At 44.9% G+C, this 14,641-nt stretch overlaps 1 protein-coding gene across 3 annotated transcripts in view; it reads left to right on the forward strand.

Moving 5' to 3' along the window:
- Positions 1 to 14,641, forward strand: part of braf (B-Raf proto-oncogene, serine/threonine kinase) — a 159,909-nt gene that overhangs the window by 91,754 nt on the left and 53,514 nt on the right. For all 3 annotated transcript variants that reach the window (XM_038780232.1, XM_038780233.1, XM_038780235.1), the window contains 3 exons: positions 2,154 to 2,296; positions 3,208 to 3,325; positions 13,079 to 13,163. In XM_038780232.1, the coding sequence (XP_038636160.1) occupies positions 2,154 to 2,296; positions 3,208 to 3,325; positions 13,079 to 13,163 (346 nt within the window). The remainder of the gene's footprint in view (positions 1 to 2,153; positions 2,297 to 3,207; positions 3,326 to 13,078; positions 13,164 to 14,641) is intronic.

Here is a 14,641-nt window from a genome sequence, read left to right on the forward strand (position 1 = left end):
TGAAGTGCAGTCACTTCTGCGACTGTGATTGTGGCCGTCAACAAGAAGATAACAAGCTGCACTATCCTGGGATCAGGGAAAGGAGGAGAGGAGATGAGGTGGGAATCTGAAGAGGGAAGAGCAGAGAGAAAAGCAAATCTTACTCTAGGGGAAAAACAAGAATCACATTGAACTTTCTCAAGGCCCAGAAACAAAATACTGCTTCTGATCAGCACCTGTTTCTCTTGTCGAACACATTCCTGCACTGTTTTATAATTTAGACTCACTCTTTAAGTTTAGTGTTAGAGATGATGTGCCTTTTCTCTGGGTTATCAACTGCTCATTAACATAAATTATCGGCCCGATTGCTTTTGCTCTGGCAAGAAAATTCTTCACGTTATTATTTTAAAATTGTTCTAAAAGCAATTTATCTTTCATTAACTAAATGCACAATTAACATTCATTTGAGTGGTTTTGATATGCAGTCTGAACCAAATTGAAAGGCACACATTTTCCATATTGTGCTTTTGTTTATGTTGTATTCTGTGCTTTTTTGGGGGTGGGGGGGAAGAATTATTTTTCTAAATGTTTTTTTTACCTTCGTTCTTTCCCAATAATGTACTCACTTTTTAGAGCAGGTTATCACTAAGGATTCCCTGAGACTGATGTGCCAAACAAAAAGGTGCTGAGATTGTGCTCAAAATATACTTAGCTCTTAAAGCTAATATACTTACTCTAGTCACTGTAACTAATGAAAATTTCATACTGCTTGTGTGGAGGGTTAATGAATGGACCAGTGTGTTGGTAGCCCATGAAACTGCTGACTCTGGGGTGCAGTAGCACCAATGCTGACTCTTCCAGGGGTACAGTACCATGGATGCTGGCTCTTCCTGGGGTACAGTACCATGGATGCTGGCTCTTGCTGGGGTACAGTACCATGGGTGCTGGCTCTTCCTGGGGTACAGTACCATGGATGCTGGCTCTTCCTGGGGTACAGTACCATGGGTGCTGGCTCTTCCTGGGGCACAGTACCATGGATGCTGGCTCTTGCTGGGTACAGCTTAATGGTTGCTAGCTACCCTCTGCACTCCTTTAGCCAAATAGCATTTTTTTTCTATGTGAGTCCAGCCTAGTGGGGGCCTAGTGCTATTGTCACCAGACTAGTAATCCAGAGACCCAGGGAAGGAAATCTGCCACCCTTACCCGGTCTGGTCCTCATGTGACTCCAAACCCACACAGCGATGTGGTTGACTCTTAACTGTGCACCCCCCCCCCCCCCCCCCCCCCCCCCCCCCCCCCCCGGAAAGAGCTCAGCAAGTCGCTCAATTCAAGGGCAATTAGGGATGGGCAACAAATGCTAACCCGGCCAGCGATGCCCACTTCCCAAGAATGAATACATTTTAAAAATTCATGAAGTGTAGCAAGCTATTTGATTTTCAGGCCAATCCCTTGCTTAGATCCTCATTCATGCTGACCACCTGTCATTGACTATTGTTGTACCCAGCCCTAAAAGTGAGTCTGTTTGTTGTACGTAGCCATCCTCAGTAGCGGTCTGAACGTGAACCCTCAATGAAGTAAAAACAATAATATTTGCAGCTACAGACTGCAAAATCCCTCTACAAATATTAGTCATGAAATGCATTGGTTTCTGCCCCACTGGGCTCCCATCGAGGCGTCCAATATACTTATTTCTAGCTACTCTGTAGCCTTATTTTTTTTGCTCCAATCTGCAGTGCGCGCGAAAGCTTGAAGAGGTTGAATTGCACAGCAACCCTGACCTCACGATAACAGCTTACCCACTACACAGGGTTAGTGACAAGAGAGGGCAAGGTGCTTTTTAATGTTGCTGCTTAAGCTGACTCACCAACGTGAACGGGAAATTTCCAGTTGACAGCCATAGCTTCACGCTTCTCAATTTCTCTTTCCCTCCCTAACTCTTAATCAAAGATATAGCATCGGTTATGTGCATGGTCACTCCTCATTTTGGGAGCCACTTTGGCTGCGAGATCATTCACCAGTGTCGTACCCTGCATGGGCTGTCCAACTTTGTAGTTTAGCTCCTTGCCTTTTTTTGGATGACTCTTTGCTGTAGTAATGATTCTGCTTTCTCTCTTACCTCTTAATTCCTCTCTACCCCCTCCTTTCACATTTTCATTTTTTAAAAATGTAACCAGGGTCCACGTCGGGGCTCTCTGCCACCCCGCCTGCTTCGCTGCCCGGTTCTCTGACTAGCGTCAAAACGTTGCAGAAGTCACCTGGTACCCAGCCGAGAGAGAGGAAGTCATCATCCTCATCAACTGAAGACCGGAATAAGATGGTAAGCAGAGGTTAATTTTCTCTGTCTCTCGTGTAACGGCGATGAGGGACTGAGATACTTGACCTGGGCATTTGCACAGAAATGGAGGAGAATTTCAGGCCTGAAGGTTGCTGCTAGCTTCCCTGGGTAGGAAAGGAGGGTTCGGCAAAAGTTCCCATTCTTGGCCGCCCTTCTGCCAGCAGTGCGCATGGGCATGGATTTTTTGGAAGAACCAGAGCCAGGATTTGGGTTGGGGATGGCTTGTGACGGAATAGAGTTCAAGACAGGTAGGATGGAGGGGGAGTGGGATGGGATTGGGGGGAGAGGAAGGGTAAACAACATCAGGTGGAAAAGATGTGCTTGATGGTTAGATACCTTTTATTTTGAGGTTAGTTGTGATTCTATAAAGCTGGCCCATTTCCAAAACTTGCTGCACCTCATACTGGCAGCTTAATTAGTGATACGTTCAGACGATGCAAAAGGCCCTTTGGCCCATTCAGTTTCATTCCTCCAGAATACCAACACTATCATGTTTCCCTTTGGTTGCTAATGAGTTCAATATCCATATCTTACCTGCCTGACCATCCTGGAAACTTGTCCGATCTCTTCTTCATCTTCTTCCATTCATAGAAAGTCATAACGCGAGCCTTCCTGCCAAAGTTCAAGAAAGATGCCTAAAACATCGAGGGCCAGGCCTTTCAGCAGAGCAATTAGAACTCAGAATTTGCTCCTCACTGTATATTGCAAATTTCTTCGACCAAGATAATGGTTGGAAAGTTGGCCTTCACAGAAAGTCAAGTGTGCATACCACTTGTTAAGAGTTGAGAGTCAGAGAGTAAATGGGACTTATTGTGAATGGTATTTAATAATTACACGACAAAACTTAGTGTGGGTTTTATTACCTCCTGTTTGTCCTTTTTTCTGCTTTGTAGAAAACTCTGGGGCGGAGGGACTCCAGCGATGACTGGGAGATTTCAGAAGGACAAATCACACTGGGCCAAAGGATAGGATCAGGCTCGTTTGGAACAGTGTACAAGGGAAAATGGCACGGTACGTAATGTGGTAGGGTAATAAGGTCGGGTTGCTTGGAAAGGAACGCTGCTATTTGACATATGTCAAAACAAAGAACAATACAGCGCAGGACAAGGCCCTTCGGCCCTCTAAACCTGTACCGGTCATGATAGCCCCCTTGGCCAAAACCCTCACTATTTATAAGAACATAAGAACTAGGAGCAGGAGTAGGCCATCTGGCCCCTCGAACCTGCTCCGCCATTCAATGAGATCATGGCTGATCTTTTGTGGACTCAGTTCCACTTTCCGGCCCGAACACCATAACCCTTAATCCCTTTATTCTTCAAAAAACTATCTATCTTTACCTTAAAAACATTTAATGAAGGAGCCTCAACTGCTTCACTGGGCAAGGAATTCCATAGATTCACAACCCTTTGGGTGAAGAAGTTCCTCCTAAACTCAGTCCTAAATCTACTTCCCCTTATTTCCTAGTGCTGTATCTCTCTATACCCATTTGGATGATCCCAAAACGTTTGAGTGTGTGTCACTGCACAATGGAGGCATTTCAGGCACTTGCAATCTTGTCTGAGATTCATCTATAGTATAGAATTGCCATGTTTTACTGATATGTCGATGATGGAACAATTTCACGGGCAGCAGGCAGCACAGTTGCTTCACTGCTCCAAAGTCCCTGGTTCAATTCCCGGCTTGGGTCACTGTCTGTGTGGAGTCTGCAAGTTCTCCCCGTGTCTCCCTCCGGATGCTCCGGTTTCCTCCCACAAGTCCTGAAAGACATGATGTCATGTGAATTGGACATTCTGAATTCTCCCTCTGTGTATTTGAACAGGCGCCTAAATGTCGTGACAAGGGGCTTTTCACAGTAACTTCATTGCAGTGTTAATGTAAGCCTACATGTGACAATAAAGATTATTATTAGAATTTGCATAAAGACTCCACAATAAAATGAGAATCCCCTCTTGGAAGTTGGAAATCCCTCTTGGATTGTTCTGTAATTTCTGTTTGCCCTGTCACCATTTGGAAACACATTGGACAATCATATCATTTTGTAAACATGGGGAGAGGAAAGGTATTAAAAGAAGCTTCCTGGTTTCCGCTCAGATGATTACTTGGCTAAAAGTGATCAACAAGTCACCAGATATTTGGATTTAAGAGTTGGTGAACTAGAAAGTAAAGATTTCAGTGCAGAATGAAACAAGTGCTGTGCACTGTGAATTCTCACCTTATCTCAGCCCGTGAGTGTGAGATTGCCCTTCTGTATTTGAACTATTGTCGTAGAATCATAGAATTTACAGTGCAGAAGGAGGTCATTCGGCCCATCGAGTCTGCATCGACCCTTGAAAGAGCACCCAACTCAGGGCCACATCTCCACCCTATCCCCGTAACCCAGTAACCCCACTTAACCTTTTTGGACACTAAAGGCAATTTTAGCATGGCCAGTCCACCTAACCTGCACATCTTTGGACTGTGGGAGGAAACCAGAGCACCCGGAGGAAACCAACGCTGACACCGTGAGAACGTGCAGACTCCGCAGACAGTGACCCAGCCGGGAACCGAACCTGGGACCCTGGAGCTGTGAAGCAACTGTGCTAACCACCGTCCTACTGTGCTCCTCAGTCTGCCTACCGCGAGTCTGCCACCTGTTTGAAATCCTTGCAATGACTAACCTTTGTTTTATTGAGTAGAAAATTAGTGCACAGGTATTCAGCTGGTGAATTTTTTTTTTTGGATTCAACGTTGGAATTTTGGAATTCGCCGGGTGCTGTTGGTGTCTTTGGAGGTCCAGAGGATTGAGAAACGGCATTTTGGGCTTCGTTCAAGCTGTAGATTCCGTGCACTGGGTGGGAATAGAGTGTGGCTGCAGCCCAGACTCATGGTCACAGGAGCTCAGGTCACAGGGCAAGAAAGCAATGGGTCACAGAAAGTGAATTCCAAAGATTCACCATCCTCTTGAATTAAGAATTTCCCCCTCATCAGTCGTAGAAACAAAGAAAAGTAGGAGCAGGAAGAGGCCATTCGGCCCTTCGAACCTGCTCCGCCATTCATTATGATCATGGCTGATCATCCAACTGAATAGCCTAATCCCGCTTCTTCCCATATCCTTTGATCCCTTCGCCCCAACTGCTACATCTAACTGCTTCTTTAATGCATACAATGTTTTGGCTTCAACTACTTCTTGTGGTAACAAATTCCACAGGCTCACCACTCTCTGGGTGAAGAAATTTCTCCTCATCTCTGTCCTAGATGGTCTACCCCGTATCCTCAGACTGTGACCCCTCCTTCTGGATGCCCCAACCAACGGGAAAATCCTTCTTGCATCTACCCTGTCTATTCCTGTTCGAGTTTTATAGTTTTCTTCTGAACTCCAGTGAAGACAATCCTAACCGAATCTCTCATCATACGTCAGTCGTGCCATCCCAGGAATCAGTCTTGTTAACCTTCGCTGCACTCTCTCTATAGCAAGAACATCTTTCCTCAGATAAGGAGACCAAAATGGGACACAATACTCCCGGTGCGGCCACATTGGAGCACATTCTGGGGAAGGTGGGACCTGTACAAACAGGATGAGTTACACCTGAACCAGAGGGGCACCAATATCCTGGGAGGGAAATTTGCTACAGCTCTTCAGGGGGGTTTAAACTAATTTGGCAGTGGGATGGGAAACTGATTTGTAATCCAGGAGATAGCATTGCTGGAGTTCAGGAAGTTGAGGGTAGTGCGGTACTGAGGAAGGTATCAAGGTCACAGGAGTGGACCTGCAGGCATGAAGGTGGTTTGAAGTGTGTCTACTTCAATGCGAGGAGCATTAGGAATAAGGTTGGTGAGCTTGAAGCATGGATTGGTACCTGGGACGGTGTTGTGGCCATTACGGAGACGTGGATAGAACAGGGGCAGGAATGGTTGTTGGAGGTTCCGGGGTTTAGATGTTTCAGTAAGATTAAGGAAGGTGGTAAAAGAGGTGTAGGAGTAGCATTGTTAATCAAGGATAGCAAAATGGCTGCAGTAAGGCAGTTTGAGGAGGATCTGCCTACTGAGGTAATATAGGCTGAAGTTAGAAATAGGAAAGGAACAGTCACTTTGTTAGGAGTTTTCTACAGGCCCCCAAATAGTAGTAGAGATGAGGAGGAAAAGATTGCAATGCAGATTTTGGATAGGTGCGGTAGTCACAGGGTAGTTGTCATGGGTGACTTTAACTTTCCAAATATTGATTGGAACCACTATAATTCGAATAGTTTGGATGGGGCTGTTTTTATCCAGTGTGTGCAGGAGGGTTTCCTCGCACAATATGTGGATAGACCAACAAGAGGCGGGGCCACATTGGATTTGGTATTGGGTAATGAACTGGGCCAACTGTTAGATTTGGTTGCCATGATGTGGAGATGCCGGCGTTGGACTGGGGTAAGCACAATAAGAAGTCTTACAACACCAGGTTAAAGCTCAACATGTTTGTTTCAAACACTAGCTTTCGGAGCACTGCTCCTTCCTCAGGTGAATGATTTGGTTGTGGGAGAGCACTTTGGAGATCGTGACCACAATTTGGTGACTTTCAGTATAGCAATGGAGAGGGATCGGAACATACGGCAGGGCAAGGTTTATAATTGTGGGAAGGGTCATTATGATGCGATTAGGCAAGAATTGGGGAGCATAAGATGGAAACAGGAACTGTCAGGGATAGGCACAATTGAGATGTGGAGCTTGTTCAAGGAGCAAATACTGCGTGTCCTTGATATGTATGTTCCTGTCAGGCAGGGAGGAAATGGTCAAGTGAGGGAATCATGGTTCACAAAAGAGGTTGAATGTCTTGTCAAGAGGAAGAAAGGGGCTTATGTAAGGATGAGAAAACAAGGTTCAGTTAGGGTACGAGGGATACAAGTTAGCTAGGAAGGAGCTCAAGAAATAGCTTAGGAGAGCTAGGAGGAGGCATGAGAAGTCCTTGGCGGGTATAGAACATAGAACAGTACAGCACAGAACAGGCCCTTCGGCCCTCGATGTTGTGCCGAGCAATGATCACCCTACTCAAACCCATGTATCCACCCTATACCCGTAACCCAACTGGGAGTTAAATATCTGAGGGTATGAAACTATTCGGAAGGACAGAGTGGATGGTAAGGGAGGTGGTGTAGCTCTGTTATTTAAGGATGACATCCGGGCAATAGTAAGGGATGGCATCGGTGCTATGGAGGATAAGGTTGAATCCATTTGGGTAGAAATCAGGAATAGTAAGGCGAAAAAGTCACTGATAGGAGTCGTCTATCGGCCAGCAAATAGTAACGTTATGGTGGGGCAGGCAATAAATAAAGAAATAACTGATGCATGTAGAAATGGTACAGCAGTTATCATGGGGGATTTTAATCTACATGTCGATTGGTTTAACCAGGTCGGTCAAGGCAACCTTGAGGAAGAATTTATAGAATGTATCCGCGATAGTTTCCTAGAACAGTATGTAATGGAACCTACGAGGGAACAAGCGGTCCTAGATCTTGTCCTGTGTAATGAGACAGGATTGATTCATGATCTCATAGTTAGGGATCCTCTCGGAAGGAGCATCACAATAAGGGGCAGCAGGGTAGCATGGTGGTTAGCATAAATGCTTCACAGCACCAGGGTCCCAGGTTCGATTCCCGGCTGGGTCACTGTCTGTGTGGAGTCTGCACGTCCTCCCCCTGTGTGCGTGGGTTTCCTCCGGGTGCTCCGGTTTCCTCCCACAGTCCAAAGATGTGCGGGTTAGGTGGATTGGCCATGCTAAATTGCCCGTAGTGTCCTAAGGTTAAGGGGGGGGGTTGTTGGGTTACGGGTATAGGGTGGATACGTGGGTTTGAGTAGGGTGATCATGGCTCGGCACAACATTGAGGGCCGAAGGGCCTGTTCTGTGCTGTACTGTTCTATGTTCTATGGTGGAATTTAAAATACAGATGGAGGGTGAGAAGGTAAAATCAAATACTAGTGTTTTGTGTTTAAACAAAGGAGATTACAAGGGGATGAGAGAAGAACTAGCTAAGGTAGACTGGGAGCAAAGACTTTATGGTGGAACAGTTGAGAACCTTCCAAGCGATTTTTCACAGTGCTCAGCAAAGGTTTATACCAACAAAAAGGAAGGACGGTAGAAAGAGGGAAAATCGACCGTGGATATCTAAGGAAATAAGGGAGAGTATCAAATTGAAGGAAAAAGCATACAAAGTGGCAAAGATTGGTGGGAGACTAGAGGACTGGGAAATCTATAGGGGGAAACAGAAAGCTACTAAAAAATCTATAAAGAAGAGTAAGATAGAGTATGGGAGTAAACTTTCTCAGAATATAAAAACAGACAGTAAAAGTCTTTACAAATATATAAAACAAAAAAAGAGTCGCTTAGAGGATGAGATGGGAGATGAGGAAATGGCTGAGGAACTGCACAGGTTTTTTGGGTCGGTCTTCACAGTGGAAGACACAAATAACATGCCGGTGACTGATAGAAATGAGGCTATGACAGGTGAGGACCTTGAGATGATTATTATCACTAAGGAGGTAGTGATGGGCAAGCTAATGGGGCTAAAGGTAGAAAAGTCTCCTGGTCCTGATGGAATGCATCCCAGAGTGCTAAAAGAGATGGCTAGGGAAATTGCAGATGCACGAGTGATGATTTACCAAAATTCACTAGACTCTGTGGTGGTCCCGGTGGATTGGAAATTAGCAAACGTGACACCACTGTTTAAAAAGGAGGTAGGCAGAGAGCAGGAAATTATAGGCCAGTGAGCTTAACTTCGGTAGTAGGGAAGATGCTGGAATCTATCATCAAGGAAGAAATAGCGAAGCATCTGGATAAAAATTGTCCCATTGGGCAGACGCAGCCTGGATTCATAAAGGGCAGGTCGTGCTAACTAATTTAGTGGAATTTTTTGAGGACATTACCAGTGCAGTAGATAACGGGGAGCCAATGGATGTGGTATATCTGGATTTCCAGAAAGCCTTTGACAAGGTGCCACACAAAAGGCTGTTGCATAAGATAAAGATGCATGGCATTAAGGGTAAAGTAGTAGCATGGATAGAGGATTGGTTAATTAATAGAAAGCAAAGAGTGGGGATTAATGGGTGTTTCTCTGGTTGGCAATCAGTAGCTAGTGGTGTCCCTCAGGGATCTGTGTTGGACCCACAATTGTTCACAATCTACATAGATGATTTGGAGTTGGGGACCAAGGGCAATGTGTCCAAGTTTGCAGCTGACACCTAGATGAGTGGTAAAGCGAAAAGTGCAGAGGATACTGGAAGTCTGCAGAGGGATTTGGATAGGTTAAGTGAATGGGCTTAAGTGAATGGTTAAGTCTAGTAGATGGAATACAATGTTGACAAATGTGAGGTTATCCATTTTGGTAGGAATAACAGCAAACGGGATTATTATTTAAACAATAAAATATTAAAGCATGCTGCTGTGCAGAGAAATCTGAGTGTGCTAGTGCATGAGTCACAGAAAGTTGGTTTACAGGTGATTAAGAAGGCAAATGGAATTGTGTCCTTCATTGCTAGAGGGATGGAGTTTAAGACTAGGGATGTTATGTTGCAATTGTATAAGGTGTTAGTGAGGCCACACCTGGAGTATTGTATTCAGTTTTGGTCTCCTTACTTGGGAAAGGACGTACTGGCGCTGGAGGGTGTGCAGAGGAGATTCACTAGGTTAATCCCAGAGTTGAAGGGGTTGGATTACGAGGGGAGGTTGAGTAGACTGGGACCGTATTCGTTGGAATTTAGAAGGATGAGGGGGGATCTTATAGAAACATTTAAAATTATGAAGGGAATAGATAGGATAGATGCGGGCAGGTTGTTTCCACTGGCGGGTGAAAGCAGAACTAGTGGACATAGCCTCAAAATAAGGGGAAGTAGATTTAGGACTGAGTTTAGGAGGAACTTCTTCACCTAAAGGGTTGTGAATCTATGGAATTCCTTGCCCAGTGAAGCAGTTGAGGCTCCTTCATTAAATATTTTTAAGGTAAAGATAGATAGTTTTTCGAAGAATAAAGGGATTAAGGGTTATGGTGTTCGGGCCGGAAAGTGGAGCTGAGTCCACAAAAGATCAGCCATGATCTCATTGAATGGCGGAGCAGGCTCGAGGGGCCAGATGGCCTACTCCTGCTCCTAGTTCTTATGTTCTTATGAAGGTAGAGCAGTTGATATCGTATACATGGATTTTAGTAAGGCGTTTGATAAGGTGCCCCATGGTCGGCTCCTGCAGAAAGTAAGGAGGCATGGCATAGAGGGAAATTAGGCCGATTGGTCAGTAACTGGCTATCACATAGAAGACAGAGGGCGGTGGTATATGGTAAATTTTCATCCTGGAGCCCAGTCACCAGCGGCGTACCACAGGGATCAGTGCTGGGTCTTCTGCTATTTGTGATTTTTATCAATGACTTGGATGATGGAGTTGAAGGTTGGGTTAGTAAATTTGCTGATGACACCAAGATTGGTGGAGTAGTGGATAATGTGGAGGGCTGTTGTAGGCTACAAAGAGACATTGATAGGATGCAGAGCTGGGCTGAAAAGTGGCAGATGGAGTTTAACCCTGATAAGTGTGAGGTGATTAATTTTGGGAGGACAAATTCGAATGCGGATTACAGGGTTAACGGCAGGGTTCTGAAGAATGTGGAGGAGCAGAGAGATCTCTGAGTTCATGTCCATAGATCTCCGAAAATTGCCACCCAAGTGGATAGAGCCGTGAAGAAAGCCTTTATTAACAGGGGGGTTGAGTTTAAGAGCCTTGAGATTATGCTGCAACTGTACAAGACCTTGGTTAGACCACATTTGGAGTATTGTGTGCAGCTCTGGTCACCTCATTATAGGAAGGATGTGGAAGCATTGGAAAGGGTGCAAAGGAGATTTACCAGGATGCTGCCTGGATTGGAGGGTAGGTCTTATGAGGAAAGGTTGAGGGAACTAGGGCTTTTCTCATTGGAGCGAAGGAGGATGAGAGGTGACTTAATTGAGGTGTATAAGATGATGAGAGGCATAGATAGAGTGGACGTTCAGCGACCTTTTCCTCGGGTGGATGTCGCTGTTACAAGGGGGCATAACTATAAGGTTCATGGTGGAAGATATAGGAGGGATGCCAGAGGTAGGTTCTTTACTCAGAGTGGTTGGGGCGTGGAACGCACTCCCAGCTATGGTAGTGGAGTCGGACACTTTAGGAACTTTCAAGCGGTTATTGGATAGGCATATGGAGTGCACTAGAATGATTGGGAGTAGGATGATTTGATCTTAGTTTCAGACTAGTTTGACACAACATTGTGGGCTGAAGGGCCTGTACTGTGCTGTACAGTTTTATGTTCACTAAAGCCCTGTACAAATGCAGCAAGACATCCGTGCTCCTGAACTCGAACCATTTGCATGAAGGCCAAATTCATATCATTTGCCTTCTTAACACCTGCTGTACCTGCATGCTTACCTTCAGTAACTGGTGTACGAGGACACCCAGATTTCGTTGCCTTCCCTTCTCCCAATTTATGGCCATTCAGACCGTAGTCTGCCTTCGTGTTTTTGCTCCCAAAGTGTGGATAACCTTGCATTTATCCAAATTATACTGCATCTGCCAATAATTTGCCCATTCAACTTGTCCTAATCACATTGAAGGATCTCTGCACCCTCCTCATAGCTCACCCTCCCACCCAACGTTGTGATATCTGCAAATTTGGAAATAGTATATTTTTTCCCCTCATCTAAATCATTAATATATATTGTGAATATCTGAGGTCCTAGCACCGATCCCTCCGATCCCCCACTGCCTGTCAATTTGAAAAAGACTCATTAATTCCTACCCTTTGTTTCCTGTTTGCCAACCAGTTTTCTAACCATCTCAGTACACTAATCCCATGCACTTTAGTTTTACACGCTATTCTCTTATGAGGGACTTTGTCAAAAACCTTCTGAAAATCCAAATAAACTACATCCACTGGCTTTCCCTCGTCAACACTACTAGTTACACCCTCGAAAACTTCCAGGAGAATTTTCAATGATTTCCATGATTGTCAATGATTTGCATGATTTCCACTTCATAAATCCATGCTAACTCTGTCCGATTCTGCTACTGTTTCCTAAAGTTTTGATAATGGATTCTAGAATTTCCCCCACTACTACTGTCAGACTTCCTGCTCTAATTCCCTATGTTCCCTCTACCTTCCTTTTTAAATGATGGAGTTACATTAGCTACCCTCGAATATGCAGACACTTCCTTAAGTACTCTCGGATGTAGATTATCAGGCCCTGGGATTTATCTACATTCCAGTGTACCTAGGGGATTTTCACAGTACTTCATTGCAGTGTTAATGTAAGCCTACTTGTGATACTAATAAAGATTATTATTATATTTAAGGAAGTGGCTCTAGAAATAGTGGATGCACCTTCCAGGATTCTATAGACTCTGGAACAATTCCTGCAGTCCTAAATGATCTGCCCCTTATTTTGAGACTCTGGTTCTGGGCTCCCCCAGCCAGGTAGAAAGATCCTTCCTGCATCTACCCAGTCGAAACGTGTATGCATTTTATATGTTTGAATGTGATCACCTCTTATTCTTCTAAACTCCAGAGATTAAAGGCCCAGTGTGTTTAATTTTTCCTCAGGACAGTCCCTCCACCCAGGAATTAATTGAGTGAACCTTTGTTGTACTCCCTCCAAAGACAAGAATATCCTTCCTTAGATTGTCTTTTCAGGCTAGCTCTGGTGGTATTTTGGTAGCTGTGGTAACCATTCATTGCCGTCAGTGTTACCATGTTCTGTTGTTGTGCATGTGCTATAAATGCTATTTGTTCACAGGTGATGTTGCAGTAAAGATGCTGAATGTTACAGCCCCGACCCCTCAGCAACTACAAGCCTTTAAGAATGAAGTGGGAGTCCTCAGGTAAGAAAGTGACAGAGAAATCCTGAAAGACACAACCTATTAATTGGTCAGCAAACCACGACTAAAGTATTGATGATTGTTATACAGGTTAAAACATTTCCCACTTTATCTGTCTGTTAGGTTTAACAAAGAGTCATCGGACTCGAAACGGTAGCTCTTTTCTCTCCCTACAGATGCTGCCAGACCTGCTGAGATTTTCCAGCATTTTCTCTTTCGATTGTTATACAGATGGTGGGCTATCCTTCTGGATGGTGTGATGTGATTAGAAGGGTGGTTATTGTGGTTATGTTACTAATGATCTAGAGGCCTGGACTAATCATCTGGAAATGTGTTCAAACCCCAACATAGCAGCTGGGGAATATAAGTGTGCCTCATTTTATAAAAAAAGCAGCTAATGGCAACGTAGGCACTGGATATCCAGTCCATGGCCCTGCAGAGCCGTCCATACCAGTTTATCGGAACGTGTGATTTAAATGGGAGAGTTTTCCCACTGACTAGTCAAGCAACAGCTTGGCATAGTCAGTGTCACCGAATCCCACCTTCCAGTCATCATTATCTAGTGTGTCCTATCCCAGCAGAAGGATAGATCCATCAGAGGTTGCAACAAAGTAGCGTACAGTCAAAGAGAGAGTGGCCTTGGGAGTTTCCAGGATCCCATGAAGGCAAAGGAATGTCTTGCTGATTCCCACCTACTGCCTATCTTCAGCTGATGAATCCATATTGAACAGCATTTGGACAAAATACTGAGGATAGCTGGGTGAGGATCATCAACGTTCATTGTCAAAGGTGGCTCGTAGCACCAGTACTGACCCAGCCAGCCCATCCTAAGAATGATGTACCGAGCTGGTGCAGGGTGACATGCATGCAAGACAGTAGAAACAGCATGAACAGAACTAGGCAATTCCACAGCCAACAGATCAGATCAAAGCTCTACAGTCTTGCCATATGCAGCCAAGAATGTCGGTGGACAATTAAACAACTAACTGGAGAAAGCATCTCCACTAACATCCCCATCCTCAATGGTAGCGGAGCCCAAAATATCAGTGCAAAAGGCAAGCCTCAAGCTTTCCCAATCACCTTCAGTCAGAGGTATTGAGTGGATGATCCATCTCCACCTCCTCCTGAGATGTGTACCATTACAGAGGCCAGTTTTCAGCAGATTTAATTCTCTCGAAGTGATGTCTAGAAACAGTTGAGCACGCTTATCTGACAACACCTCAGCTATAGTGCTCCTGAACTAGCCATGTCTCTAGCCAAACAGTTCCAGTACGACTACGACACTGGAATCTACCCAAAAAGTGTCCACAAGAAGCAGGACAAATCCAACCCAGCCAGCCTGCCAAATTTCTCTCAATCACCAGCGAAGTGATGGAAGGTGTTGTCCGCAGTGCTATTAAGTGGCACTTACTCAGCAATTACCTACTGACTGATGCTCTGTTTTGGTTCTGCCTGAGCATCTAGACTGCAGTACTCATTAC

This window comes from Scyliorhinus canicula, chromosome 20, assembly GCF_902713615.1.
Source record: "Scyliorhinus canicula chromosome 20, sScyCan1.1, whole genome shotgun sequence".
Lineage (NCBI taxonomy): Eukaryota > Metazoa > Chordata > Chondrichthyes > Carcharhiniformes > Scyliorhinidae > Scyliorhinus > Scyliorhinus canicula.